This window comes from Plecotus auritus (assembly GCF_963455305.1).
Source record: "Plecotus auritus genome assembly, chromosome: 1".
NCBI classification, from domain to species: Eukaryota; Metazoa; Chordata; class Mammalia; order Chiroptera; family Vespertilionidae; genus Plecotus; species Plecotus auritus.
The window spans coordinates 23,897,427-23,924,302 of record NC_137770.1 but is presented as its reverse complement, the minus strand read 5'-3'; the positions used below and the strand labels follow the sequence as shown (position 1 = coordinate 23,924,302).

Sequence of the window (26,876 nt, the reverse complement as noted above, 5' to 3'; positions counted from 1 at the left end):
TTAAACTTTTCCCTAGTGTTCCCTAGTGCACAGGACAGTCCAGTGCAGCAGGCTGGCACCACCTACTCCCCAGCCCACCTCATCATCTCCCCTTTGCTCAGGGAGCACCAACCATACTGTCGTTCAAGTCCTCCATTCCCTAGAGACGTTTTCTGTCTCAGCCCTGTCTAAACCAGACCCTGGTGACAATCTTTTACCGTGTTCTTTACTTTCCCTTCATGGTACTTAGCAGTTTGTAAAAAGATATATATGTTCATGTGCTTATTTGTTTACTAGAAAGTAGGAACCATATCTAGTTGTTTGCTGTGTTATTGGTAATGCTCAGTGCAGTGCCTGGCATGCAAATAGCACCCAACATTTATTGGTTGATGAATAAAGGCAGATGTAACTTTCTGAATATTTTATTGGGGCAAACCAATATTTGCATGAGATGACTCTTAAGCAGCGGTCACCAACCTTTCGGACCTCACAGACCACCGGTTGGCGACCGCTGAAGTTATCTTAAGTAGTTCCCCTTCAGTTTTTAAAATTATTGAATTTATTGGGGCGACATTGGTTAATAAAATTATGTAGGTTTCAAGCGTACAGTTATATAATACACCACCTGTATATTGTATTGTGTTCACCACCCAAAGTCAAGTCTCCTTCCCTCACCACTTATTCCCTTTATCCACTTCTGCCTTTCCCCACCCTCCTTTCCCTCTGGTAATCCCCACACTGTCTGTGTTTATGAGTTTTTTGTGGGTTTTTTTGCTTAATCCCTTCACCTTTTTTCAACCCGCCCTACAACCCCCCTCCCCTCTGATACCCTTAAGTTCTTAACATGTACTCTTAAAGCGCATGCACTTATCCCAACCCACTATTTATAGCTTCCCAGTCATTCAACAAAGTAAAAAAAAAAAAAAAAAATCACTTGGCAAAAAAGGGAGATGGGGGTAAGGGAGAAAGAAAGAGGGACATTTTAACATCACTTACATTTTTATTGAATTTCCCCTTCTCTCAGTTTGTCAGATTATATGAGCATTGCAGAACGGAGAGGGGTTATCACAGCACCTCTTGCAAATTCCAGGTTACAGGCAAATTGGTCAGCGGAAAAATATGGGCCAACTAAGATCTCAGCTCCCCATAAGCTATTTTCTATTCTTATTTTCTCTTTCCCCTTCTCTTAATGTTAGCTACTTTTATACAGAGAGGGATCATCGAGACTGAGCATGATTTTACCAGTATCCTGTGAAGAACCATCAAGAATGACTTTTGTCATTCCAACCATTGGTTTAACATCACAGAAGTAGACCTAATGTTTAGCATGCAGACAAGTTACCATTCCACCCTAGTCCGTGACAGGTCCCACACTCCCTTGGAACCAAGGGACCAAGCTTTTGCACAAGAAGCTTGGGAATTGTGTTGGAAAAAGCAGACTGTGACTTGGCTCAAGGCTCCACATACATGGAGGGATCCACTTATCCATGCAGATGGCAGCAAGACAGGACACTTAGCCCTTCAAGGTACTGCTCTTGTTTTACCTTTCATTTAACCTCCCCACCACTGCTCCAAAAGAACAGAGCTTTGGGTATTGCTTCATTAAAAACACAGTAACTGCAGTTTAAGAGCCATTGCATTCTTTAGGGTCAGTTTATTATATCTCATCATACCACAAAGAATCACAGTTTAAGGCCATTTTTCATGTGTACTATGCAGTAAGCAAGACCTTGCCCACAGCTCCCCAACCAAGCCACTCCCAAGAGTGGACTAGGAATGTGATACCTGCAGACTCACCACAGAAGATTTGAATAAACACTTTCAATAGGAGCTCCAGCTAATCCCTTTGGTTTCCTCCCTAGAAAAGACTCACTCCATAGCAAAAGATGCTTGGAATACAGGTCACTGGAAACGACAAAAGGGGCAAGAGCATTTTCCATACAATTAAAAGCAAATGGATCACTGGCTAGTCCTAGCATTTCTTCAGTCAGATAAGCAGGAAGCCAGCCTTCTAATTTGGCTATCTGGGCACACAGCAATTGACTAGGAGCCTGGACACTACATTTCATGAGGATAAAGCTGAGGAGAGAATGGACATGCGTTCCTCCACATGGAAGTGTTTTCGTTAACTGGCTTAATGGGTTAAGATGCCTGCTGGGCACTGAGCTTCCATGATAAACAGGTAGCAGCACATCTATAGGTTCTGGGGCTGCATTTAAGCAAACAGCTGCTCAACAGCTAGAAGAATCTTTTGACTTTTACAACCTTCACAATCCCTTTGGGCTATGCTGATTTTACCCGTGTGAAATGCTCCAATTCTGGATCTTCATGAAGGTAGACAGAAGGAAAACCACTACTCTCCCCACTGCCTAACCACATGGGTTTTAGCAAGTAGAGATTAGAATCCATTTTGGCTTACCTAGAACACCAGGAGGCACCCTGGGAGTTAGGACACAGCAATTCTCTACACAAGAGAACCAGGTGACAGGTTTTGCCACATCCCTATGAAGTCTAATAAAACAAGAATCCCCCCAAATCCTTTTTCTTCACTGCCTGTGGAATCCTAAAAATCAGTAACAGAAAGAAAGAAAAGCCAAATACAGGAGGGAGGGAGTATAGAGACAAACCATGGGAAGACCATCCAATTCCCTGGCCTCTGAAAGGGCATTAGGCACACACAGTCATCAGTAGTTATGAAGGATATTCTGTCCACCTTACGTGACTACATGAGGAAGAAGCATGTTTTGACCATCTGAAATCCTCAGCCTATCATCAAAGTTTAAGATAGAGACTTTGGGGTTCTGGAGACTAGGATGTTTTAAATAGAGAAGAAAATTTCCAAAGCAAAGCAAAAAGTTGAATAAGTGCTTCAAGCCCCTGAGCATTTCTCATAGTTCCTTGCTTTACAATGTACATCACATTCTAGGGCAAAGGTGGGAGGATGATCTGCTATCTGCTCCATTCTTTGTGTGTGATTTTGATGTCCCCTCATTATAGATTTCCTGGGTTTTGATGTAATCTGCAGGAAAGTCTCCTAAACCGGAAATGGATCAAGAATGCTAAATAGAGAGATGGGGAAATGTGATAAGGCTGAGTCACACTTGCATTGATTAACTCAGATGATCAGCTTTGGTAGTCTTGGTTAACTGATGCCTGTTTGAATCCCATCAGATTCTCGAATCTGGCCCTGTTAAACCATGTACTAAACAATACTTACATGTCCCAGATTTCGACTCGTTCTCAAGGACTGTATGTACATACACTTGTATTTCCCCAAGGGCTTGGTTCAAGAATGATACTTGCTATATGCTATATGACTGGATCCTAGATTTATATTACAGTTTCAAGAAGAGACAACCAGCATGTATAATGTTTTGTCCTCTGGAAAGCAGCGGTCCTGAATAGATCATAGGACTTTTGTTTCTTCAAAATAAACTTGTAATTTAACTACTTTTATACTGAAATAATTTTATGCCAGCAAAGTGATATATATTTTTAAATGCCCATACTAACTGATATTTTATATTGCACTGACTTCATGCAAGCCAAAATAAAGACTAGCAGGTAAGTTCATTGCTTAAGTTTGTGACTTTTGCAAACCCTACACCACTACATAGTAACTGCAGTGCAAAAACCACCTGTTACTCTATGGGGTTCTAGGGTGAGACATTAGATATGCAGGAAAGGGTAGCAATGCACTTTATTTTACAGGACGAGTTACTTGGTCACCACAATTTCTTTCTTACTGCAGCTTGTACATGCTAAGTATAGTCCCCGCATATCCACATGGTTCTTTTACTCACCCCTTGCTATTGTTTAAAAAAGTAAAATGAAACCTTGGAACATTTCAAGGACTTAAGGCTCTCAGATGCTGAGAGTGACCAAAGACAACTTGAGACATGAAAACAAAACTTCACAAACAATAATATTGCATACATCCTCCACTACACGTATTAGCACAAACATACCACAGCTGATGATAAGATGCCCAAGAGAATCTGGATTGAGAATTCTTACCAATAAAAGGAGTGGTTTCACAATTAGAGATGTGCAAAAATACTTTCACAGGATTCTTTTCCATTTGGTTCTCAATCTTTCCCTATCATACCTGATGGCTACTAAAAGACAAGCTGATCTTGGGCAGAATAGAGTCAAAAGTTCTTTTCACTGAAGCTTTGGTTAACAGAAAGAAAAAAAAAAAAAGAACTTTAACAAGGTGATTTTCAGATGTGTTCTTTGGTCAAGCAGCATAAAACTCTCTGAAAGAAGTCCCCTTACCTGATATGAAAACAGAGTCAATAGAGATATGTGTTCAGAATTTCTTTAAAAGAAGAGAAGGTAATGGAAGGCAAGGGAGACTAAACCCTTGATGTCAGGTTAGAATTGTCTTAGACATCAAGAATAAAGAGAACCAGCACTCAGAAGAGTGATATTTAAATGGGCCAACTTCTAAAAAGGGCAAGTTAATAACTTTAATCCTTATAGGAACATGACAAATGATTTCTGAGCAGAGGATTTACCAACATTTCCCTTTATCAGTTTAAATCCTAACCTGGACCCAGACCCAGGCAGAGGCCATCATAATTTTGAAAAGCAGATAGCATTAAGGAGCAAACCACAGACAGTTTGGTTCTGCAAGTAGTAATGAATTCTTCCAGCTGCCCCTGCCCCTCACCCAGCAGGACTGCACATACTCCAAGGAGCAGCTTTGAACACAGAATTGTGAAGTGTGAGTCAGCTTCACCACGGAGGTCTGATCAGGGTGGGGGCATTAAGTTAGAGCTTGGGAAGAATCCAGAAATTGGACAGACCCCCAGACAGTGACCATCATGAAGAAATATTTGATGGTGAACGAAGAAATCCTTGTTCCATTCCAGTAAATGGAATAAGACCACGCCTTGGGAGGCTCTAGACCAGGGGGAGTTACACAACGAGGGAGAATTTCAGCAGTGTTAACATTTTCTGTTTTTCTTAAAAGGCTAAACTTAAGACTAAAAGCAGAACACTTTGGTTGATTACTTGACTGGTTGAATAAGGATTCCCAGGTTGGCAACCTCCGGGATCTGGAGTGGAAGTAAGTGGAAGGCACTTGCTCCCGAGGGAGGGGGGGCCAGGTGAGTCTCGAGGCTGTGATGCCAGGCTGGCAGCTTAGGATGGGCCCAAAGCTGAGAGGCGGCTAGGAGAGGGCAACAGCCTGCGTGGTTAGCAGAGACAGGCTAGGGTCAGCGTGATTTCACAAATAGGATAGTTATAAAATAAAACATTTTTTAATGGACAAAAAAGCAAAGTGAGTCACCTTTTTTAAAAGGTGAAATGCAGCAAAGGAAGACGTGGAGCAGTTTTTCCTATTTACAAAATGCCATTTGGAGTGGAGGTGGCCACCGTCAGTAGTTGAGAAAATGTCTTTCACGTGAGACGGCCACAGAAGTGTGGTTCCTGGAACTGGCTCAGAAAGGCCACACACTGTCCTGGGTGAGGGAGAGTTTCCGTAAGGGAGCACCAAAAAGGCTCAGTCTTCTGTTTCTTCATATGTGGTCTCATCAAAGGGCCTGTCCAGCAGTGGCACCAACCGGTGACGGGAATACTTCAGCTGTAGTAGGTCCCCAACTTCATCTATCTCCTTGAGAGCCTGAAACGTAAGACAGAGCAGAGGTGGTCAGAGCCAGGGGCTGCAGGAGTGGCCAGTGCTTCCCAACTTCTGGTGGGAATGTTGGCATCCAGTGCATTTACTTGGGCCGGACCACAGTGCAGCTGTGCAAAGAGCTGCTTTCTGAGCAAGAACGTGGGGCTGACCATGAATAATGGGTTGTGAATAGCAGGTATTCAGGATAAAGGGCATAATTCACCACTGTATGTTATACTTGGCAGGAAAAGGAACATGTGCCCTGGACCTGCCAGGCCGGCCACAATGTGTTCCCTCTCCTTTTATACTTCAGTGCTTACTCTTTCCAGTATCATGCTCTAGAAAACTGACGAGAAGTCTGCGCTGAGATGCCTCCCAGATGCAAGATGGAGAAAGTCCCCAAAGTGGACTGCTGCCCTGACTCAGTAAGAACAAGTGGGAACGTGAGGAGGAGATGGTGTGGGTGAGGAATGTGCTGCAGGTGAGGGAGGAGCAGGGAAAGGACAGAGCTCGTTTTGAGCTCCAGAACCCCAATCTTGGGAGATTATCTCATCTTCCCATCAAAACTCTGTCTCAGTATAATGTTCTTTCCTGTAAAATTAGACCTTTATTTTTCAAAGAAAATAGGTTTCGTATAAAACAATTCAAACAGTAAGGCAAACTATGAAATGCAAAGTCTTCTTGATTGCTACACTGGTCTACCTGGTAGCGGCAATCCATGTATGTATGGTCTCTTACGTGTATTGAAGAAAAAAGCTCTTGAAGTATGATATACATACAGGAACATATGAATCAGAGTTCACAGAGTTAACGTTTCCAAAAAACAGCACACACAGTCGAAACAGAATTCCAATATAAGAAAGGGATGTGTTCAGAATTTCTCAAAAATTTACTGCAAGGATAGGGGAACTCTAAGCCCCCTGTATATCTCAGAAAAATTCAAGGAAGACAGAAAAATGTTTCAAATCCTAGATTCTAAGATTTTCTAATAAAAGAACCTGGCACAGGTCAAAGAATGCAGTTTTCAATTCACGGTAGCTCTGCAGCCCTGTTACTCACTCCCCCTTACCTAGCGGGTCTAATAACAAGCCTGGGGTGAATGCACCTGGCTTCGGAGACAATGGCTCTATCTATGGCACCATCTCATTAGATTAAAAAACAGTAAGGTGGGCAGTAGAAGCCCTGTAACTCTCTGCATACCATCATACCATCTACATCTTCTGCTCACTCTTATGGTTATAACATGTAAAAATGTACACCTTCTACTTCAGAAGAGGGAATCAGTTCATTATTAGTAAAAAGACACATTTACTGATCCTTAAGTTTAACTTTTAAAAAATCAGTGTTTGTAGAGAGGGAAAGCCCACTAATAGTATTCCTTATTTATTCCAGCATAAGATAAAACATTCTTCACTCCAAATGTGAAAGATACAAAAAGCAAGTAAGAGCTAGATTTCAATGTGCTGTCAGAACAGTGGTACCTTTGAGAAGAGGCTTAATTGAAAGCTCCATATGGAAACAATTTAAGGTTGAATTTCAGCTGGGATAACACATTAGCCATTTATGCTCCTGACCTTTGATATAGAATTTTTAAATTTAAAATAACACATGACTTACTACGATCACAGAGTAAAGGACATTTATGAACTCAAACTTCAGAAGAACTTAATATTTTTTCATCAATTTAAAAAAGAAAATGAATAGAGACAGGAATAAACCCACAGTAGCCTAAAGGGATCTAGATAACAAAATTTCTTCTGATCCCAAACCAAATATTTCAGATGAGCAAGTTTTATTTACATAAAAGGTAAAATTGTAATTAGAAACTGCCTGCTATTATGTGGGGTTACCTGGTTAGATTAGAAATAAGGAACCATTACAAGGACCACCATTTGTTAACAAATCGTCTACACCAGACCTCTGGATCACAGGGTAAGATGGGTTCTTAGTTAAAAAAGTGTTAATTATAGGGTTGAATGTGATCCTTTAATAAGAGTATTTTAGAACAGCTGGGCTCCTGAGGCAATAGCACTGCCCTTCTTATTTTTAAAATAACACTTTAATGAGATACAATTCACATGCCACAAATTCACCTTTTGAAAGTGTACAAGTCAATGCTTTTAATATATTCAGAGTTGTACAACTTTCATCACTAATTGTAAAGCATATCACCTCAAAAAAGAAACCTCATACTCCTATCAATCAATCCTCATTCCTTCCTTGCCACTAGTACTGATAACTACCAATCGATTTTCTTTTCTTTCTTAGTTTTAAAGAGTAATTTAAAAAAAATCCTCAATATGTTTATTAATTTTAGAGAGAGGAGAGGGAGAGAGAGAAAAAGAGAGAGAGAAACACTGTTTGGTTGCCTCCCATACATGCCCTGATCAGGAATTGAACCTGCAACCTAGGTATGTGCCCTGACCGGGAATTGAATCTGCAACTTTTTTTTTGGGTGTACGGGATGACGCTCAAAACTGAGTCACCTAGCCAGGGGCACCAATCTATTTTCTGACCCTAGGAATTTGCCTATACAGGACATTTTGTGTAAATGTGGTCCTGTGTCTGGATTTTTACATTTAACATAATGCTTTCTAAGTTCACCCATGCTGTAGGGTTCCGACTTTATCATTTTGCATGTGGTTATCCAATTGCCCAGCACCATCTGTTGAAGAGACTAGTCTTTCCCCATTGTCTAGCTTTGGTTCCCTTGTTGAAAATTAATTAGCCAGATGCTTGGGTTTATTTCTCTCAATGCTATTCCACTGGTCTATAGGTATATCTGTATACTAGAATCCCAGTTTTGAATTACTCTAGCTTTGTAGTAAGTTTTGAAATCAGGAACTCTGAGTCCTCCAACATCAATTTTCTTTTTTAATACTGTTTTGGCTATCTGGGGACCCTGTAGTTCCATATGAATTTAAAGTTCTGCTTTAAATTTTCTGCAAAGAAAGCCATTGGGATTTTGATAGGGATTGCACATTGGATTTATGGATCTTGCTGTACTGCCTGCCATCTTAACAATATTAAATCTTCCAATTCACAAACTCAGGATGTCTTTCCATTTACTTAAATCTTCTTTCAGCAATGTTTGAATGCTATCATAAATGTGCCTGGCACTGTGTTAAGTCTTAGGATAGAGAATGGGCAAAACAGACTTAGCTCCTATCCTCAAGACTTATCTAATGGGGAGTATTTTCATAAACAATGAAAGGTGTGAATAATTCCCTAAGAAGAAATCTTTTTTAAAAAATATATATTTCTTTATTGATTTCAGAGAGGAAGGAAGAGGGAGAGAGAGAAACATCAATGATGAGAGAGAATCATTGATCGGCTGCCTCTTGCACGCCCCCTACTGGGGATTGAGCAAGCAACCCGGGCATGTGCCCTTTGCTGGAATTTAATCTGGAGCCCTTCAGTCCGCAGGCTGTTGCTCTATCCACTGAGCCAAACTGGCTAGGGCCCTAAGGAGAAATATTAAGATTCCAAGTAAACATTAAGCAAGAGGGTTTGGGAATAGCCTTGAGCAAGTTTCCTTTAAGTGGAGATATGAAGAATGAGTAGGAATTAGCAGGGAAAAGATAAGAGAAGGCTCAAGAGAGAAAATCCTACAGACAAAAAGCCATACAAGATGGTTTAGAGTAGAAACATAGAGTAGAAAGAGAACTGTATAGTTAGAATGAGGGTGGACATGGAACAAGATGAAACCAGAAAATTCCCCAGAGTCGCGATGATCACACAGGGTCTGGTGGGTGATGCTAATGGTTTTTGTTTGTTCTTTTTTGGTAAACAGCGATGTTTTAAGTAGCATTGTATATTCCCTCCTCTATTTTACTGGTAAATACCTTAGGTGCTCAAAGAACATCACGATCAACAAATAATTAATTTTACCTGATAATCAGGCCCTCTTAGTATAAGGTATTTTATACCAAGGTTAAAGTGTCTACTTACAGTATCAAGAATTTCTTTGGTATGAGCTGCTGACAGGCAAAACCTGGCTCTGGACTCAATAATAGGGGTGGCAGGAAATCCCACCACAACTACTCCGATGTTCCGCTTCAGCATCTCCCGTCCAAAGGCGCTGCAAAGGGAAAGCAAGGAAAAGAAACCAGGAAGAGTCATAAAGCATACAGTACAGAGGTCCTGCAGGGCTGAATGAGCTAAACTCCTGAGTGACAGGAGCTGGAGACTTCTAGGAGGAATTTCCTCTTCAAGTTAACATGGACAGTTCACAAAGACTTTTTTTACTCAGTCCAAAAGTGGTTGTCTCCCAAATGGTTTTCTTCACAAAGGTGAAGAAAATAGTTGGCAGAGACCAATTTTTAATAGGGCTTGTCTGAAGTAATCTGCAATTTTGGTCTTAAAGTGTCCCAGATATCTAACAGTGGTTCAGAGGCTTCAAAATGAACTAGAGTTTAAAACCTGGCTCTTGAAATGTTAGGCTTAGCAGTTAAAAAGACTCTTAAGGACGCAAAGGATCTGTTGTACCGTGGACTTCAGCTGGTAGAATGGCCGAGTAGCACTAAGCCCCCAATACCAGGCATTTCTTTGACTGAGGTGGGCATCAATCTGCCTCTGGAATTCAGGGTTTCCTTTGGTGTTGGTGAGGCCAGCACATCTCCAGGCTCCAGCTGCGTGAGTACCCAGCTCTCATTATCCCCCCACCCCAAGGCAACCTGGTGGCATGTGACCTTGCTCCACTTCTGTATCTTGTCTAAATAACATAATTCTAACTCTCATGTAAATTCTGTTATATTTACTAAATTATGTTCTTTGTCTTTTCCTCTTTTTGACTTACTTTAATCCTTTTTTTAATTTTCCCCTTAGTTGTTTAAAGTGTTTGTTTGAAAATAAAAAGAACCCACACATTTTAATTACATTAGCAACTAATTACATTAGTGCCAGCCAGTCCCCACTCCCTCGAGTACCACCAGTACAGTCTTCGATGTACTTCCTTTGTGGCAGCAAGGGCCTGAGTGCCTGCATCTTCAGCTCATGTTCCCAAACTGTCTAGTGACTTATTCCCATTCTGCTTCACTCTCTCTAAGTCTTAATTATGATATACGCAGTCAGCTTCACTGGGGCAAAATAGACACAGTCCTCTCTAAAGAAAGGATTCTAGACTCAGTCAGTCTTCCAGATCAAATAACTCTTCCAGTTTATTCATGATAATTCCATTTCAAGAATGAGGAAAATTCTAAACCTCTGCCTGGCTCATTTCCACCATTGCTTCTGAAGGCCACAAGGCCAACTGCCCATAATGACTTCCTGTTGAAAACTGAACTCCTCTTTTTGCGTCAGTGAGCACCTCTGCCCAATTTCTCCCTCATTATCATCGTAGGAATCACCGTATTTCCAGGTTCCCTGATTGAATTTTCCCTCCTATTCACTTTAATAAACATTACTGAGTGGCCTCTGAATGCCAGGGCCTATGGTTAGTAACTGGGGATTCAAAGATGCATAAAATATTTACTCCTTTAATTAATTCAATTAAACCTTATCCAATTTTATAATTAAGAACCAGTCAAAATTCACAAATCTGAATTATTTTCCATCTCTGGAACAATTTTGCATGTAATTACTTTGCAAATAATTATATTGGTTCATTTCATATTTGCTTTTCAAATGTCTTCTGGTTTTGTTATACACTGGAAGCCATTCTAGACAAGGCTTCCTATTATACACACCCTGTACAAGCCAAAGAAGCTGGTGCAATCTGCACTTCTGATAATTATGCAATCATATGGCCTGACCGCATGGCTCACCACTCGCCCTCATGGGCAATGCACTTCAGTTCCACTCACCTCCGTGCTATTCTTCCCTTGGCTAAGCATGTTCCTGCCTTATGGCCTTTGCACAAAAGCTTCTTTCTCCAGGTGGCTAACTCTCTCTGCTCCTTTAAGCTCCGATGTCATCTTCCCTTCCCACTGAGGCTCACCCTGACCACCCCATTTAATGCGGTAAACTGCCCGCCCACAGGACATGCTTAATGCCCCATATGTGCTCTGTATTTCGCATAGCTCTAAACACCTTCTCACATGAGACATAATTTACTTATCTATTATGTTTGTCTGACTGTCGCCCCACTAGAACGTAAGCTCCATGGGAGAGGAATTTTTACTTTTGTGTTTTGTTTGCTGATCTATCTCAACCCTCCAGAAGAGTGCATTAAACTCAAATGTATGTTTAATGAAAGACTAACAAATTAACATATTTTACAAATTGGAATCTACTAATCAATGGCATATCTAGCAAATACATGTTAACATGAAGAAGCCAAGACAATTTTCCCTGACAAAATACCTAATCCTGAGTCTCATATCACAGAAACCTTAAGTCTAGAGAGACCAGTTTGTATTGTGCAATAAAACGTACCCGATTTTGGCTGGCATGTAAAGCATCAAAGGCACCACTGGAGAATCTTCATTTCCATAGATGATGAAGCCCATCTCTTTCAAACGTCTCCTGAAATACCTGGTGTTTTCAGCTAATTGCTGTATACACTCTTTGCCTGGAAAATCATGGGAAGAGAAATAAAATAATACTAAGAAAAAAAGATAGCAATCGCCTCCATCTCCATTCTATCAGTCCTATGATTTATTTCTTCTTTTCCAACATAAAATATTTTTGCACAGCAAGCTGTATGAAATATAAATATATCTTGCTTTGTATTCTGTCATACTAGGTGTTGACAACAGATTTTATAGTAATGCACAAAGTTTAATAACTAATATTTCCATTGCACATTAGCGCCCTCAAACACTGTCATCTCATTTAACAGCCTACCATCCCTTTGCAGTAGGTAGATATTCATTTTCATCTTCATTTTATAGATCAGGAGACTCTCACAAAAGTGGTGATTGGCTGGTAGTCACATGGTAATAAGTGGCACAGCTGAGACTAGAATCTAGGTCTCTCAACTTTAATATTCATTCCATCTAACGGTGCTGTGAATAATTTTACACATAAGACCAGAGATAGAGCCATGTAGAGACTCAAATTTTCCTCTTAAGAGTTTGATTTTATTTCCCTAAAACTCCTACCAGACAGCAACAGCATATCTATCTATACATATAAAAGTCTAGGTGACCGGCTGACTGGTAGCTATGACTGACCACCATAGGGCAGACGCTCAACGCAGAAGCAGAAGCCACAGGCATCGAAACATGGAACAGACCGATGAATCTCAGAGGGAAAGTGGGAGGGGGGAGAGCGGGAAGAGATTAACTAAAGATCTTATATGCATACTAGAGGCCTGGTACACGAATTTGTGCACCGGTGGGGTCCCTTGGCCTGGCCTGTGGGGATCAGGTCAAAACTGGCTCTCCGACATCCCCCAAGTGGTCCCGGATTGCGAGAAGGTGCAGGCCAGGCTAAGGGACCCCACCAGTGCATGAATTCGTGCACTGGGCCTCTAGTAATAATATAAAACCATATTTTTAATCCCACATTGTCCATCTCCCCTATAATACCAATGGATGAAAACATACATTTCTCTAACTGCTAAATGACTAAATGTTTGGCCTGTTTTTGACATTATGGTAGGTCAATCTATGAACAGATATCCCAACAACTGTTCTGTAATAGAGAGCAAGCCATGAATTCAAAAGATGGTCTTGCAGTGACCGGTTTGGCTCAGTGGAGAGAGTGTCGGCCTGCGGACTGAAGGGTCCTGGGTTCGATTCCAGTCAAGGGCATGTACCTTGGTTGTTGGCACATCCCCAGTAGGGCGTGTGCAGGAGGCAGCTGATCGATGTTACTCTCTCATCGATGTTTCTAACTCTCTATCCCTCTCCCTTCCTCTCTGTAAAAAATCAATAAAATATATTAAAAAAAAAAAAGATGGTCTTAATTACAAATACGCCCAAGTAAGAAAAGGTTTGCTGAGGGGGTTGGGGGAGGTCTGAGAGGGTGAAGGAAGATAAATGGTGATGCTTGAAGGAGACTTGACTTGGAGTGTTGAATACACAATACAATGTCTTATAGAATTATACACTTGAAACTTATATAATTTTATTAACCAATGTCATCCCAATAAATCCAATAAGAAAAAAAGGTTTGCAGTCATTTTCTCATATATATTAGAAAGCCAGAAAATTAATATTAAAAACAAACAAACATCATACAATTCAAAGGATAAATCAATCAACCATAAATACAGATGGTTAATATATTTCCTTAGAATTAGAATACTATTATATCTATTTCTGATGGGAAGCTACTTTAGATATATTTGCTACAAATAACCCTAAATTGCCCTAGCCTGTTTGGCTCAGGTGGATAGAGTGTTGGCCTGTGGACCAAAGGGTCCTGAGGTTCGATTCCAGCCAAAGGCATGTACCTTGGTTGAAGGCTTCTCCCTGGCCCAGGCCCTGGTCAGCACTCATGCAGGAGGCAACCAATTGATGTGTCTCTCTCACATCTATGTTCCTGTCTGTCTTTCCCTCTCTCTCTTCTACTCTTCCTAAAAATCAGTGGAAAAAATATCCTTGGGTGAGGATTAACAAATAACCCGAATTTAATACTCTCTATGTAAATAATTTCAAGTTGACCAAAATATAACACTCAAACATAGATTAGCTTAATATGAACTCTAATGAACATCACTAAAATTATGATATAACTTACAAATAATAAAGCAGACATTAAAGTGTGTTATATTTAAGTATGTTAAGGAATGATGAGCCATGCACTCTAGAAATAGCAATATATGCTTACTCTTATTTAAAAGAAGAGAATTCCACTCTGGCATGATAGCATACCAGTGACCAGATTATCTTCCTGCTATAAACAATAGAAAACTGGATGAAGTATATAAAACAACTAGAGGCCTGGTGCATGAAATTCGTGCACGGGGCGGGGGGTGTCCCTCAGTCCAGCCTGCACCCTCTCCAAGGGATGTCCTACTGGGATCGGGCCTAAACAGGCAGTCGGACATCCCTCTCACAATCCAGGACTGCTGGCTCCCAACTGTTTGCCTGCCTGCCTTCCCGATTGCCCCTAACCGCTTCTGCCTGCCAGCTGATCACCCCCTAAAAACTCCCCTGCCAGCCTGATTGATGCCTAACTGCTCCCCTGCTAGCCTGATTGCCCCTAACTGCCCTCCCCTGCAGGCCTGGGTCCCCCTCAACTGCCCTTCCCTGCAGGCCTGGTCACCCCCAACTTCCCTCCTCTGCTGGCCTTGTCACCCCTAACTGCCCTCCCCTGAAGGCTTGATCGCCCCCAACTGCCCTCCCTTGCAGGCCTGGTCCCTCCCAACTGCCCTCCCCTGCTGGCCAACTTGTGGTGGCCATCTTGGGTCCACATGGGGGCAGCCATCTTGTGTGTTGGAGTGACAGTCAATTTGTATATTATTCTTTTATTAGATAGGCTAGAGGCCTGGGGCACGGGTGGGGGCCAGCTGGTTTGCCCTGAAGGGTGTCCCGGATCAGGGTAGGGGTTCCCTTGGGGTATGGGGCAGCTTGGGCGGGGGGCCTGTGGTGGTTTGCAGGCCGGCCATGCCCCCCGGCGACCCAAGTGGAGGCCCTGGTATCTGGGATTTATTTATCTTCTATAATTGAAACTTTGTAGACTTGAGCAGAGGCCAGGGCGGGCGGAAAGCTTGGCTTCCTCCATCGCTGGGGAAACCCAAGCCTCCTGCTCTCTCCAGCTCCGTGGCTGCCACCATTTTTGTTGGGATTTATTTATCTTCTATAACTGAAACTTTGTAGCCTTGAGCAGAGGCCAGGGCGGGCAGAAAGCTTGGCTTCCTCCATTGCCGGGGAAACCCAAGCCTCCTGCTCTCTCCGTGGCCGAGCCATCTTGGTTGGGTTAATTTGCATACTTGCTCCTGATTGTTTGGTGGGCGTGGCTTGTGGATGTAGTGGAGGCAGGTTAATTTGCATATTACTCTTTTATTACATAGGATGGTCTCCAGGCACTGGGCCACAGGCAGTGTAGGACTGAGAAGGTTAACAGGAGGTGAGCCTTTGTATTGTCCCCGTGCTACTTAGAGCAGGTCCCAATCTGCTGCATAGGGCGGGGGAACCTAGTCTTGACAGTTGAGGACACCAGAGATGGGAGTTGGAGAAGCTAAGGAGGCTAGAATTTGTTGTGCAGTATACAGGAGAGGATGAGGGGATCTATGGAAGGGCCCATTGAGAGCCTCTGGCAGAGTGCTGACCTGCATAAGTATGAGAAGAAACCATCAGGGGCCGGGGAAGGATACACCAGAATGCAGCCAACTGAGTTGGCAATAGTTTTATTTTCACCCACCCACATGGAAAGACCTCAGAAGGGTATCACATTAGTAATGGAGCTAAATTAGCCTGAGACTTGTGCTGGACCCACTCTAACAAACCTTAAAAGTGAGTCTCAAAAAGATCCAATTGATTTCAAGAACAAAGTCCAAAATTATCAAAAGGAATACAACAAAATGCAACACCCAATAATGGAAATATATCTGACATATAATAAAAACAATCCACGCATTCATAGAAATAGGAAAATATGACCTACAACTAGGAGAAAATTCAATCAACAGAAATAGACCAGAAATAACAGAGTAATGCTATTAAATTATGCTCCTAGGCTGGCCAGTGTGGCTCATTGGTTGAACATCCACCCATGAACTAGGAAGTCCTGGGTTCAATTCCCAGTCAGGGCACATGCCTGGGTTGTGGGTTCAATCCCCAGTAGGGGGCATAAAGGAGGCAGCTGATCAATCATTCTCTTTCATCAGTGATGTTTCTATCTCTCTCTCCCCCTCTCCCTTCCTCTCTCTGAAATAAAAATACATTTTAAAAAATGCTTCAACATTTAGAAAAGTAGAGGAAACAAGACAAGAAGATAAAGAAAACATATAAAAAGAAACAATTGCGCCGAAACCGGTTTGGCTCAATGGATAGAGCGTCGGCCTGCGGACTGAAAGGTCCCGGGTTCGATTCCGGTCAAGGGCATGTACCTTGGCTGCGGGCACATCCTCAGTGGGAGGTGTGCAGGAGGCAGCTGATCGATGTTTCTCTCTCATCGATGTTTCTAGCTTTCTATCCCTCTCCCTTCCTTTCTGTGAAATATCAATAAAATATATTTAAAAAAAAAAAAAAAGAAACAATTGCTACAATAATGCTGATGAATCTCATAAGCATTGTTAAATAAGCCAGTCACCAAAGACTATATACTAGTACACTGTGTGAATTCATTTATAAAAAATTTTAAAGAGACAATTACAGTGACAGGAAACAGATCTGTGGTTGCAAAGGAATGGAGGAAGGATTGGCAGCCAAGGGATATGAGGAAACTTTTGAGGTGACAAAAATACTCGATCCCTTCATTGTAGTATGGTTACATAACTATACATCTGTCAAAACTCATGGAATTATACACTTAAAATTGGTGAATTTCATTGTATGTAAATGATATCTCATTAAAGATGGTTTCTAAAAAATTGAGTGAACATTTGCATAATAGTGTACATTAATTTTTCTCATGCTCACTTTATCATTTTGCAACTTGCTATTTTCTTTAATTTTTAAAAAAAATATTTTTATTGATTTTAGAGAGGAAGGGAGAAGGATAGATAGAAACATCAATGATGAGAATCACTGATCAGCTGCCTCCTGCTCACCCCCTACTGGGGATTGAGCCTGCAACCCAGGCATGTGCCCTTGGCTGGAATTGAACCTGGGACCCTTCAGTCCACAGGCCAACGCTCTATCCACTTAGCCAAACCGGCTAGGGCCCAACTTGCTATTTTCTTATCATGCACCAAAAACCTTTTATTTAAAAGTCCCAAGAAATATATTCCAAGAATATCAAGAAAAATTATCAATAAAGAAGAAATGTTAAGAGATTTAGACCTTAACTTTTCCACTAATTGCTATATCATTTTAAATGTGTTTTTTTTTTTTTAAATGAAAGAAGTGGAAATCTCACTCTCACCATTCATAATCTGTTCCCTGACAATAAGAGTCCCAAAAGAAAATACATCTAAATAACACATGTATACACAACCCGAAGATACTGGGAATAGGCATTTAAAATTCCCAATTTATATATCCTTTATATTTCTGAATAGTATTCCTTTGTAAAGGTATACCAAAATTTATTTATCCTTCATATGTTAATGAATATCAGACTTGAGATTATCAACCTACATTTTGGCAGCTATAAATTCAGATGAAAAACAATTCTCTACTTATAAGGACACTAATTCAAAAAGATGTATGTTTCCCTATATTCACTGCAGCATTATTTACAATAGCCAAGATACAGAAACAACCTAAGTGTCCATCAATGAATGAGTGAATAAAGAAGATATGGTATGTGCGCGCCTGTGTACGTGCACACACACGGTCTCAGTCATAAAAAGATGAAAAATTACCATTTGTGACAACACAGATGGATGTTGAGGATATTATGCTAAGTGAAATAAATCAGATGGAAAAGAACAAAACCTGTATGATTTCATTCATATGGAATATAAAACAAAAAAAGTAACAAATTAATAAATATAACAAAACAAAAACAAACCCATAGATCTAGACAACAGAAAGGTGGTAATCAGAGGGAAAGGAATGTGGGAAGATGAAATGGGTAAAGGAGGTCAATTATATGGTAATGGAGAGAAACTAGACTTTTGTGATAAGCAGGAAATAGAGTATACAGAAACAAATTATAATGTTGCATACCTGAAATTTGCTATTTAAGCAATGTTACCTTTATAAAAAAATAAATTAATTTTAGAATGTTTAGCTTTGTTAAAAAAATATAACTCTTAAAAGGTCTTCATCCTTGCCTAAGAGCACAGGTGGTTACATAAAAAGACAGCATTCTTCTCTGCTTCTCAAACATAAATCTTTATCTTTAAGTGCAATAAAAAGCATAAGAGCAATTTGGAGAAAACCTCTACTAACTTCTCGTGAACTTTACAACTGAACCTCACTCTGTGGCGGTCCTTTAAGACTGCATCAATATGGTTTGTTAGAATGAAACCATTTTTAGAACCTCTTTTATAAAAATTCACAGCTTGGCATGAAAAAGTAAATGTGTGTAATTTATTTCTCAGAGAACACAGCATATATCTTTAATAAACTTTATGCTCAGGAAGGAAGTCATTATTTTGAAATTATCAATAGGTTCTGATGGAATTATTAGATTTAATTCCTTTAAGGAAATAGGAAGGCTTTTTAGGACAGAGATGGAAGAAGCATCACAATTATCTACCTATTGATAAACATGGTATAATGATAACTTTAAGTCGCTTTTATAAAACAGAATTAGATTTAGAGAACTATATTTATTATCCACTGCCAAATAGATTATGAAGTTGTACCACTTGTATTTCAGCCATTTTCAAAAGGAATATTTCAATCAAGTCTCAATCCAGAATTCTCAAAATTCTCAGCCATGTAATCTTAAGGTCTGAAAGAACTACTCTATTATTACTCATTTTGTCTAAGGCAAAGAAAGTATGGAATTAGTGCTATTTACACAGAATTTATGTTTCAAAGAATATAGCATGTACTCACCTGCTTAAATAGTAGTATAATTTTCAATTTAGCTGATGAACTTTTATATAACATGACATAATCAACAAAATGTGTTTGAGTCTGAAACTTCCAAAATAACATTTATGGTGTTAACTGAACTCTTTCAAAATAAAGGACAGAAATATAAATGATGTTCAGCCAGAGTTGTTCTCCTAACTCACATTATATTCCATTATACAGCTCCTAATCTTCTTAGATTTCCTGGATATGCTGATATAATCTGCCTTCCTGGGAAAAATAAAATAAAATTACTGCTACTCTTCAGACTTATACTTTCCAGTTAATTATAATGGGCTGGAAAAATCTGAAATCAAAGCACTTCTTTTCCCCTCCTCCTGTTCTTCTTAAAGGTCACAATCTCAAAGCAGATAAGGGTTTTCTAAATTTAGGGTCCCCCAAATAAAACACAGCCCCCAAAATGGTTTTAGTTAGTTAAGGCACTTGGGGTGGGATAAAATATGGAAAAATTCTACCCATCGCCATGTTCTAATTTATAATATCAAAAACATTACGTTGTGGATAGTTCTTATTTCTTTAATTTAATATTTTATGTCTAATAAAGTATTAACTATCAATCATTTACTTTAAGCATCTGTCCAAGGTCTTGTTTTACTATTTGGAAAATTACTTTTTCTAATATATATTATTTTGGTTGAATTATACTGCAGAGTAAAAAGGAACATGTTTTACTCCTGTGGTTTTTCCCTTCAAAAGCATTTAAAAAAAACCAGCCCTAGCCAGGTAGCTCAGTTGGTTACAGCATTGTCCCAATACACCAAGGTTTCAGGTTCGGGCCCTGGTCAGGGCACATACAAGAATCAACTAATGAATGCATAAATAAGTGGAATAACAAGTCAATATTTCTCTCTCTCCTCTTCTCCCTCTCTAAAATAAAAAACTAAAAATTAAAATGCACACACACAAATGAAAAACAGAATAAGCCCAGATAGCCTCACTGTTTACTTTGCCTATATTAAGAATATGTCTCCACTGATAATCTAAAACTGGAGTTTATATCTTAAAGACCTCCTATACAAGTGTTTACAGTATCAGATAAGTCAAATCACATGCAAACTATGTTTTCAAAGGCTAATTATGGAAGCTTTTAGTACAGACTCCTTTTAAGGCAAAGAAAGTATTATATAGCAAGCACAATGCCAGGTTCGATAAGTGCTTTTTTCCTTCCCCCTTTTCCAGGAAAGTAATTTCCAACCATAAGAAAGTTATTATTTTGCTTCAGTTACTATATCTCTAAATATTACCAGGTCAACTACTAACCCACCTTACCTCCTGATAAGAAAGATACACTGAGTCTGACCGGTGTTGCCCAGTGGTTGAGCATCAACCCATGAATGAAGCGGTTACGGGTTTGATTCCTTGTCAGGGTACATGCCTGGGTTGCAGGCTCAATCCCTAGTAGGGAGCGTTCAGGAGACAGCCAATCAATGATGTTTCTCTCTCATCGATGTTTTTACCTCTCTATCCCTCTCCCTTTCTCTCCCTCTCAAAAAATCAATTAAAAAATAGCATTAAAAAAGAAAGAAAGATATACTGAGGCCCTAGATGGGTAGCTCAGTTGGTTAGAGTGTCATCTCAATATATCAAGGTTGAGGGTTTGATTCCTGGTCAAGGCACAAAGAGGAATCAAACAATGGATGCATAAATAAGTGGAACAACTTATACTCAATGTTTCTGTCTCTCTGTCTTTCTCTCTCTCTAAAATCAATCAACTAAAACTTTTTTTAAAAAAAGAAAGATATACTAAACCTGAACATACTAGTATGCCTACTCTATGACCCAACAATTCCATTTCTAGGTACATATACCCAACAGAATTGTGTACCAAAAACACAGGTAAAACAGGTACAAGAATGTCACTCTTGATAACAGCCAAAATCAATACACAACCCAAATGCCCATCAGATAAACTATAAGATAGTCAAACAATGGGAAACAAGGTAGCAATAAATATCTATTTCCAACTAAATATATGGGTGAATCTCAAAGATATACTGATTAATACAATATGCCAGATTCAAAAGAAGGATTATATATAAAGACTGTACGTAAGCCTGGCAGGCATGGCTCAGTAGTTAATCTTCGACATATGAACCAGGAGGTCACAGTTTGATTCCCCGTTGGGGCACATGCCCGGGTTGTGGACTCGATCCCCAGTGTGGGGAGTGCAGCAGGCAGCCAATCAACGATTCTTTCTCATCACTGAAGTTTCTATCTATCTCTCCCTCTCCCTTCCTCTCTGAAATCAATAAAAAATATATAAAAAAAAAAAGATTGTATGTAAGATTCCATTTATATGAATTTTAAGAATGGGCAAGACTAATATACAGAGTGAAAATATTGGTTTATCTTTGGCAAAGAGGAATGGACTAGAAGAAGCACAAGACAGTCTTCGGGGATACTAGAAATATTCTATTCCGTGATCAGGTGGTGGTTAGATGGGTGTGTTTTATTCATTGAATTGAATGCCTAAGATTTGTGCACTTCACTGTATGAATGTAAACACTTAAATAAAAATAAAAATTTAAATACTTGGAAAATCAATTGCAGTTAAAAATCTGGAATGAGCCCTAGCTGGTTTGGCTCAGTGGATAGATCGTTAGCCTGTGGACTGAAGGGCCCCAGGTTCGATTCTGGTCAAGGGCACATGCCCGTGTTGAGGGCTTGGTCACCAGTGGGGGGCATGCAGGAAGCAGCCAATCAGTGATTCTCTCTCATCATTGATGTTTCTCTCTCTCTCTCTCTCTCCCTCTCCCTTCCTCTCTGAAATCAAAATAAATGTTAAAAAAACTAGAATGAGGTTAAACTTCTGATATCTCAATTCATAATCTTAAATATATCCAACTACAATTTAATAATCACCCTTTTACCATGCAAACAAAAAAACCAAGCCCAAAACAGAACTATATAGATTTTACAGTGGTAGGCTCGGGCATTCTCTTAGCCTTTGTTGTTTCAGTTGAATTAGAAAAAAAAAAAAAAAAAATCAAAATTTTTGATGTTGGGTGTTCCAGGAATTAAGACAGGGGAAGTGTTATGAAAACAGCACTTCAGAGTTAAAGGCAGGAAATGAAAGGATAAAGGGCCTGGGCCTTACTCGTTCTCCTTTTCCCTTTTAAAATAATCATGTGAATAAATGCACAAATCTGACAATGTTGGCCATTTATTTTCTATCTCTGCATCTACTTTCATTCCCATAAAGTCACCTTTTCCCCTAGATGTTTTAGTACTTGGTGTTTCTTGTACATATTCAGCTAAGAGGGAGAGGTTGATGGAAGCCTGGCACGGTATTGGCAGCTAATCGTGTTCAGGCTGCCTACTGGAAGACTGCCTTTTAGTAGCGCTATGGGACATTATTACTGAAACTTTTAGGATGCAATGGAGTACAGAACTATTCAGCAAAGAAAAAGTTTAAATGACATCACTATAGTACTAAAGCATGGACCAATACGTCATGCTCACGGAAAATGTCAACTTGGAATTTAAAAAGCTTAAACATCTCTGGGTGAGCATAATATCAATGTATAACAAAAGTTCTCCTGAAACTGTAGGGGGAAAAAAGTGTTTTCTAGGAAGACTGGAAACTGAAATTCTGAAGGTCAAATATAACATTGACAATAAGTAATAATTTTCTTAGGACTAACACTTTTGCTGAATTAGAAAGGAGGGGTGGGTTTGTTTGGAAAGTAGAGGGCTTGAGTTCCATTTTAAAAGAGGCGAAATTGAGCAGAATGAGTATACACAGAGAGTTTAAGGAAGGCTGGACTGTACCAGGGCTTAAGATGTTCTTAAACTAAACAGACCTTACGTAAACAGAACATTCCTTACATGTGCAAGCATATCCTTTAATAGTGAGAATTGCTGGGATTCCTGATTCCACTTAATCAGGAAATCAGTTATACAAATAACTTTTACTTCTTTTAAGAAAGGGGAAGTAGGGTTGACAAGTGAACATTTAGAATTGATATTTACTAACTGTAATAAAAAAAATTTCTGAGGTCTCTGGGGTTTTTAGGAGCCCAGAGGTTGTTCCATATTATCCTATATAATAAAAACATAGTAGGGAAATTGTCCCCCTGACCAGGAGTTTGATCAGGGGGCAGGGCAGGCCAGGGGAAGGGAGGGAGGCCCCAGCTGGCGGCGGCAGGGGCAGCAGGAGGCTGGGGGAAGGGAGGGAGTACCCGGCCCGCAGCTGGCAGCTGCTAGGGAACCTACCAGTGCAAGAATTTCGTGCACTGGGCCTCTAGTCTATATATATAAAAGCCCAAGTGACCATCTGACTGGTAGCTATGAAGCACACTGACTACCAGGGGGCAGACGCTCAACACAGAAGCTGCCAAGCTGTGGTGACTTGGCAGCTGTGGTTCTCAGGTGACGCACCATGAACCAGAGAGAAGGGAGCCTGATTCCAGGGTGAATCACCCAAGAACCACTCTCTCGCAATCCGGGACGCCTCAGGGATGTTGGAGAGCTGGTTTCGGCCCGAACCCTGCAGGCCAGGCCGAGGGACCCCACCAGTGCATGAATCTGTGCACCAGGCCTCTAGTTTATTTCATATTAATGAACTATTTCATCAAATTTAACATTGTCAATTACAGATAAAGATGACACATTTGTGTTAATAAGTTCCTCAAGTAAGAGTTAAAAGAATCAGGGGTAGGGCCAACTGGGAAGAGGGGCCGTGGGAGTTTGGGGGGGCCCAGTAGGGCTGGTTGGCCGCCGCAGTGTGCGTCATAGCAACCTGTCACTCCAGTCATTCTGGTTGTTTTGCTGTTTGGTCTCTGGGCTTTTACATATATATACTAGAGGCCTGGTGCATGAAATTAGTGCATTTGTGGGGGGTGTCCCTCAGCCCAGCCTGCACCCTCTCCAATCTGGGATCCCTCTCACATTCTTGGACTGCTGGCTCCTAACCGCTCATCTGCCTGCCTGCCTGATTGCCCCTAACAGCTTCTGCCCGCCAGCCTGATCACCCCCTATCCGCTCCCCTGCCGGCCTGGTTACCCCCAATTGCCCCCCCGCACTGGCCTGGTCACCCCCAACTGCCCCCTCTGCCGGCCTGGTCACCCCCAACTGCCTGCCCCACTGGCCTGGTTGCCCACAACTGCCCACCCTGCACTGGCCTGTCGCCCCTCACTGCCCCCCCCCCATGCTGGCCTGTCGCCCCTCACTGCCCCCCCTGCCAGCCTGGTCGCCCCTCACTGCCCCCACCCTGCTGGCCTGGTTGTCCCACGCAGCCTGCTGGTCAGTCGTTTGGTTGTTTCTCACTAACCCCCCTGCCAGCCTGGTCGCCCCCCTCAGCTGGTCAGTCATTTGGTCATCTCTCGCTAACCCCCCTGCCAGCCTGGTCGCCCCACGCAGCCTGCTGGTCAGTCGTTTGGTCGTCCCTCGCTAACCCCCATTCCAACCTTGTTGCCCCATGCAGCCTGCTGTTTGATTGTTACTGTGAGGGTGTCGTGACCAATTTACATATTACCCTTTTACTAGTATAGATATACTAGAAGCCCAGTGCGCGATTCGAAATCCACCCTCAAGTCACCAGTCCAGCCCTGCCTCGCTCTCTGGGCCTGCAGTAGCCACGGCCGCCTCCCTCTCCGGCCCTTGAAGCCGCCGCAGCCGCTGCTGATCAGGCCCTCTCCCAGCGCAGGCACGCAGAGGCTCCTGCCGCCCCGCCCCCAACGCTGCACGCGCAACCTCCTCCTGTCCGGTCGATCCGTTACAGTGTCCCGGTTAATTAGCATATTTCTCTATTAGATAGATAGGTAGATATCACTAGCAAATATATATGAAATAAGTGAAATCTTTCTATTTAATTATTTTTATATACTAGATTATTGAGGTTTTTTAAAAAAGCAGTTTTATATCTTAATGATAGGCTTCCCTGAGGTTTCAAAAATGTTAGTAGCCTCCAAGCTCTACTTCGTTAGTATTTGTGTGTGTGTGTGTGTGTGTGTGTGTGTGTGTGTGTGTTTATGTGTGTTTTGTGTTTGTTTTTTTAATCCTCACCCAAGGATATTTTCCCATTGATTTTTAGAGAGAGTGGAAGGGAGGTGGAAAGAAAGAGAGAGAGAAACATCAATGTGAAAGAGACACATCAATTGATTGCCTCCCACACTTAGGATGTGGAGGACTGACTGTATACATTCCCTCCTACCGCCTCAGCCGGCTTCCCGGGTCCTCCACTCTGCACTGATGAATAAGGCCGACCTGGGCAAGTGCCTGGTGCCCTCGCACGGGGTATGCCGGGAGGCGTAGTTCTCTAAAACAGGAGGGCCCTTTGTGGAGGAAGCACACTACAACTCCCAGGAAGCACCACACCTCCTGTGGCCCTGAAGCTCATGGAGGAGACTGAAGAAGCGTGCAAAAGAATGCGCAGCGCTGGTGCTCTAGGGGCGTCTGTGCAGTTCCTGATCTTGGGGGACCGGTGGGATGTACACCAACTGCCTGCCGCCCCTGCCAATCGAGGGTGGGCTGGCCGGGGACGGGGCGGGGGGGGAGGACAGTCAGCCAACCTCTCCTGGCCACCCCCCTACCATCAGGGGCGGGTTGGCAGACCCCACCCGTGCACGAATTTGTGCACTGGGCCTCTAGTAGGATATATAAAAGTGGTATAAAGACCATTACACCAAAGGCAAAAATCTCACCAGGAAGACTACATAGAAAGGGGAGAATGTATCCTGTGCTAGACAAGCAGACGCTAAATATATCCTGAGACCTACCCTCTGTGTGCCAGATACTGTTTTGGACCTTAGTTATTTTGTAAAGAATGAAAGAGAAAAAACTCCTGCCTGTGTGGAGCTTACGTTCCAGTGTGGGAGATGGACATCAAAAAGATAAATGCCTCATCCAAGTGCACTTGAGAAAGGACCTGAGTGGGCCAAGTGCTATCTCCATAAAGCTGGAAGCCAAAGCATGACCAGGAGTTGGAAGCCAAAGCATGGAAGCAAAAGCATGACTGGCATTTTTTTAACCTATTTTTATAGATTTTAGAGAAGGAGAGGGAGAGAGAGAAAGAAACATCAATGATGAGAGAGAATCATTGATTGGCTGCCTCCTGCACACCCCACACATTGGGGATCGAGCCCACAACCCGGGCATGTGCCCTGACTGGGAATTGAACCGTGACCTCCTGGTTCATAGGCTGATGCTCAACCACTGAACCATGCTGGCTGGGTGCATGACTGGCATTTTTAAGGGCCAGGTAAGCCAGTGTGAATGGAGTTGAGGGAGGGAGGGGATGGTGGAATAGATGAGGTCAACAAAGGGCCTGATCACAAGGGCCACAAAAATCTTCACTGTATGAGTTAAAGAAGTATAAGGAGCCCCCTGGAAGGGTTCTTCAACAGAGGATTCCTATGATATCCTACATTTCAACCAGATTACCCCAAGTGCTATATTTAGAATAGGTTCAAAGACAGAAGCAGAGAGAACATGGGAAAGATGATGGGTTGGACTACGGCAATAGCAATGGATATGAAAAGCGGATGGAGAGTATACAGTTGAATCTTGAACAACATGGGTTTGAATTGTGCAGGTTCACTACATGTGGATTATTTTCAATAAATATACATTTGACCCTTCGTAACCCTGGGTTTCACATCCTTGGATTACTGCGGATATGGAGGGTTGACTGTATGCATTGTACTAAGCCATTTTATTTATTTACTAGAGGCCTGGTGCACGAAATTTGAGCCGGGGGGGGGGGGGGGTCCCTCAGCCCAGCCTGC

At 41.6% G+C, this 26,876-nt stretch overlaps 1 protein-coding gene across 1 annotated transcript in view; it reads right to left on the bottom strand.

Moving 5' to 3' along the window:
* Nucleotides 1-1,602: 1,602 nt before the first annotated feature.
* Nucleotides 1,603-26,876, bottom strand: part of SPTLC2 (serine palmitoyltransferase long chain base subunit 2) — a 115,447-nt gene continuing 90,173 nt past the window's right edge. Inside the window, exons 10-12 of the mRNA XM_080687720.1 lie at nt 11,978-12,113; nt 9,554-9,683; nt 1,603-5,608 (exon numbers count right to left, since the gene is read on the bottom strand). Of these exons, the coding sequence (XP_080543846.1) occupies nt 5,489-5,608; nt 9,554-9,683; nt 11,978-12,113 (386 nt within the window). The 3' untranslated portion in view covers nt 1,603-5,488. The remainder of the gene's footprint in view (nt 5,609-9,553; nt 9,684-11,977; nt 12,114-26,876) is intronic.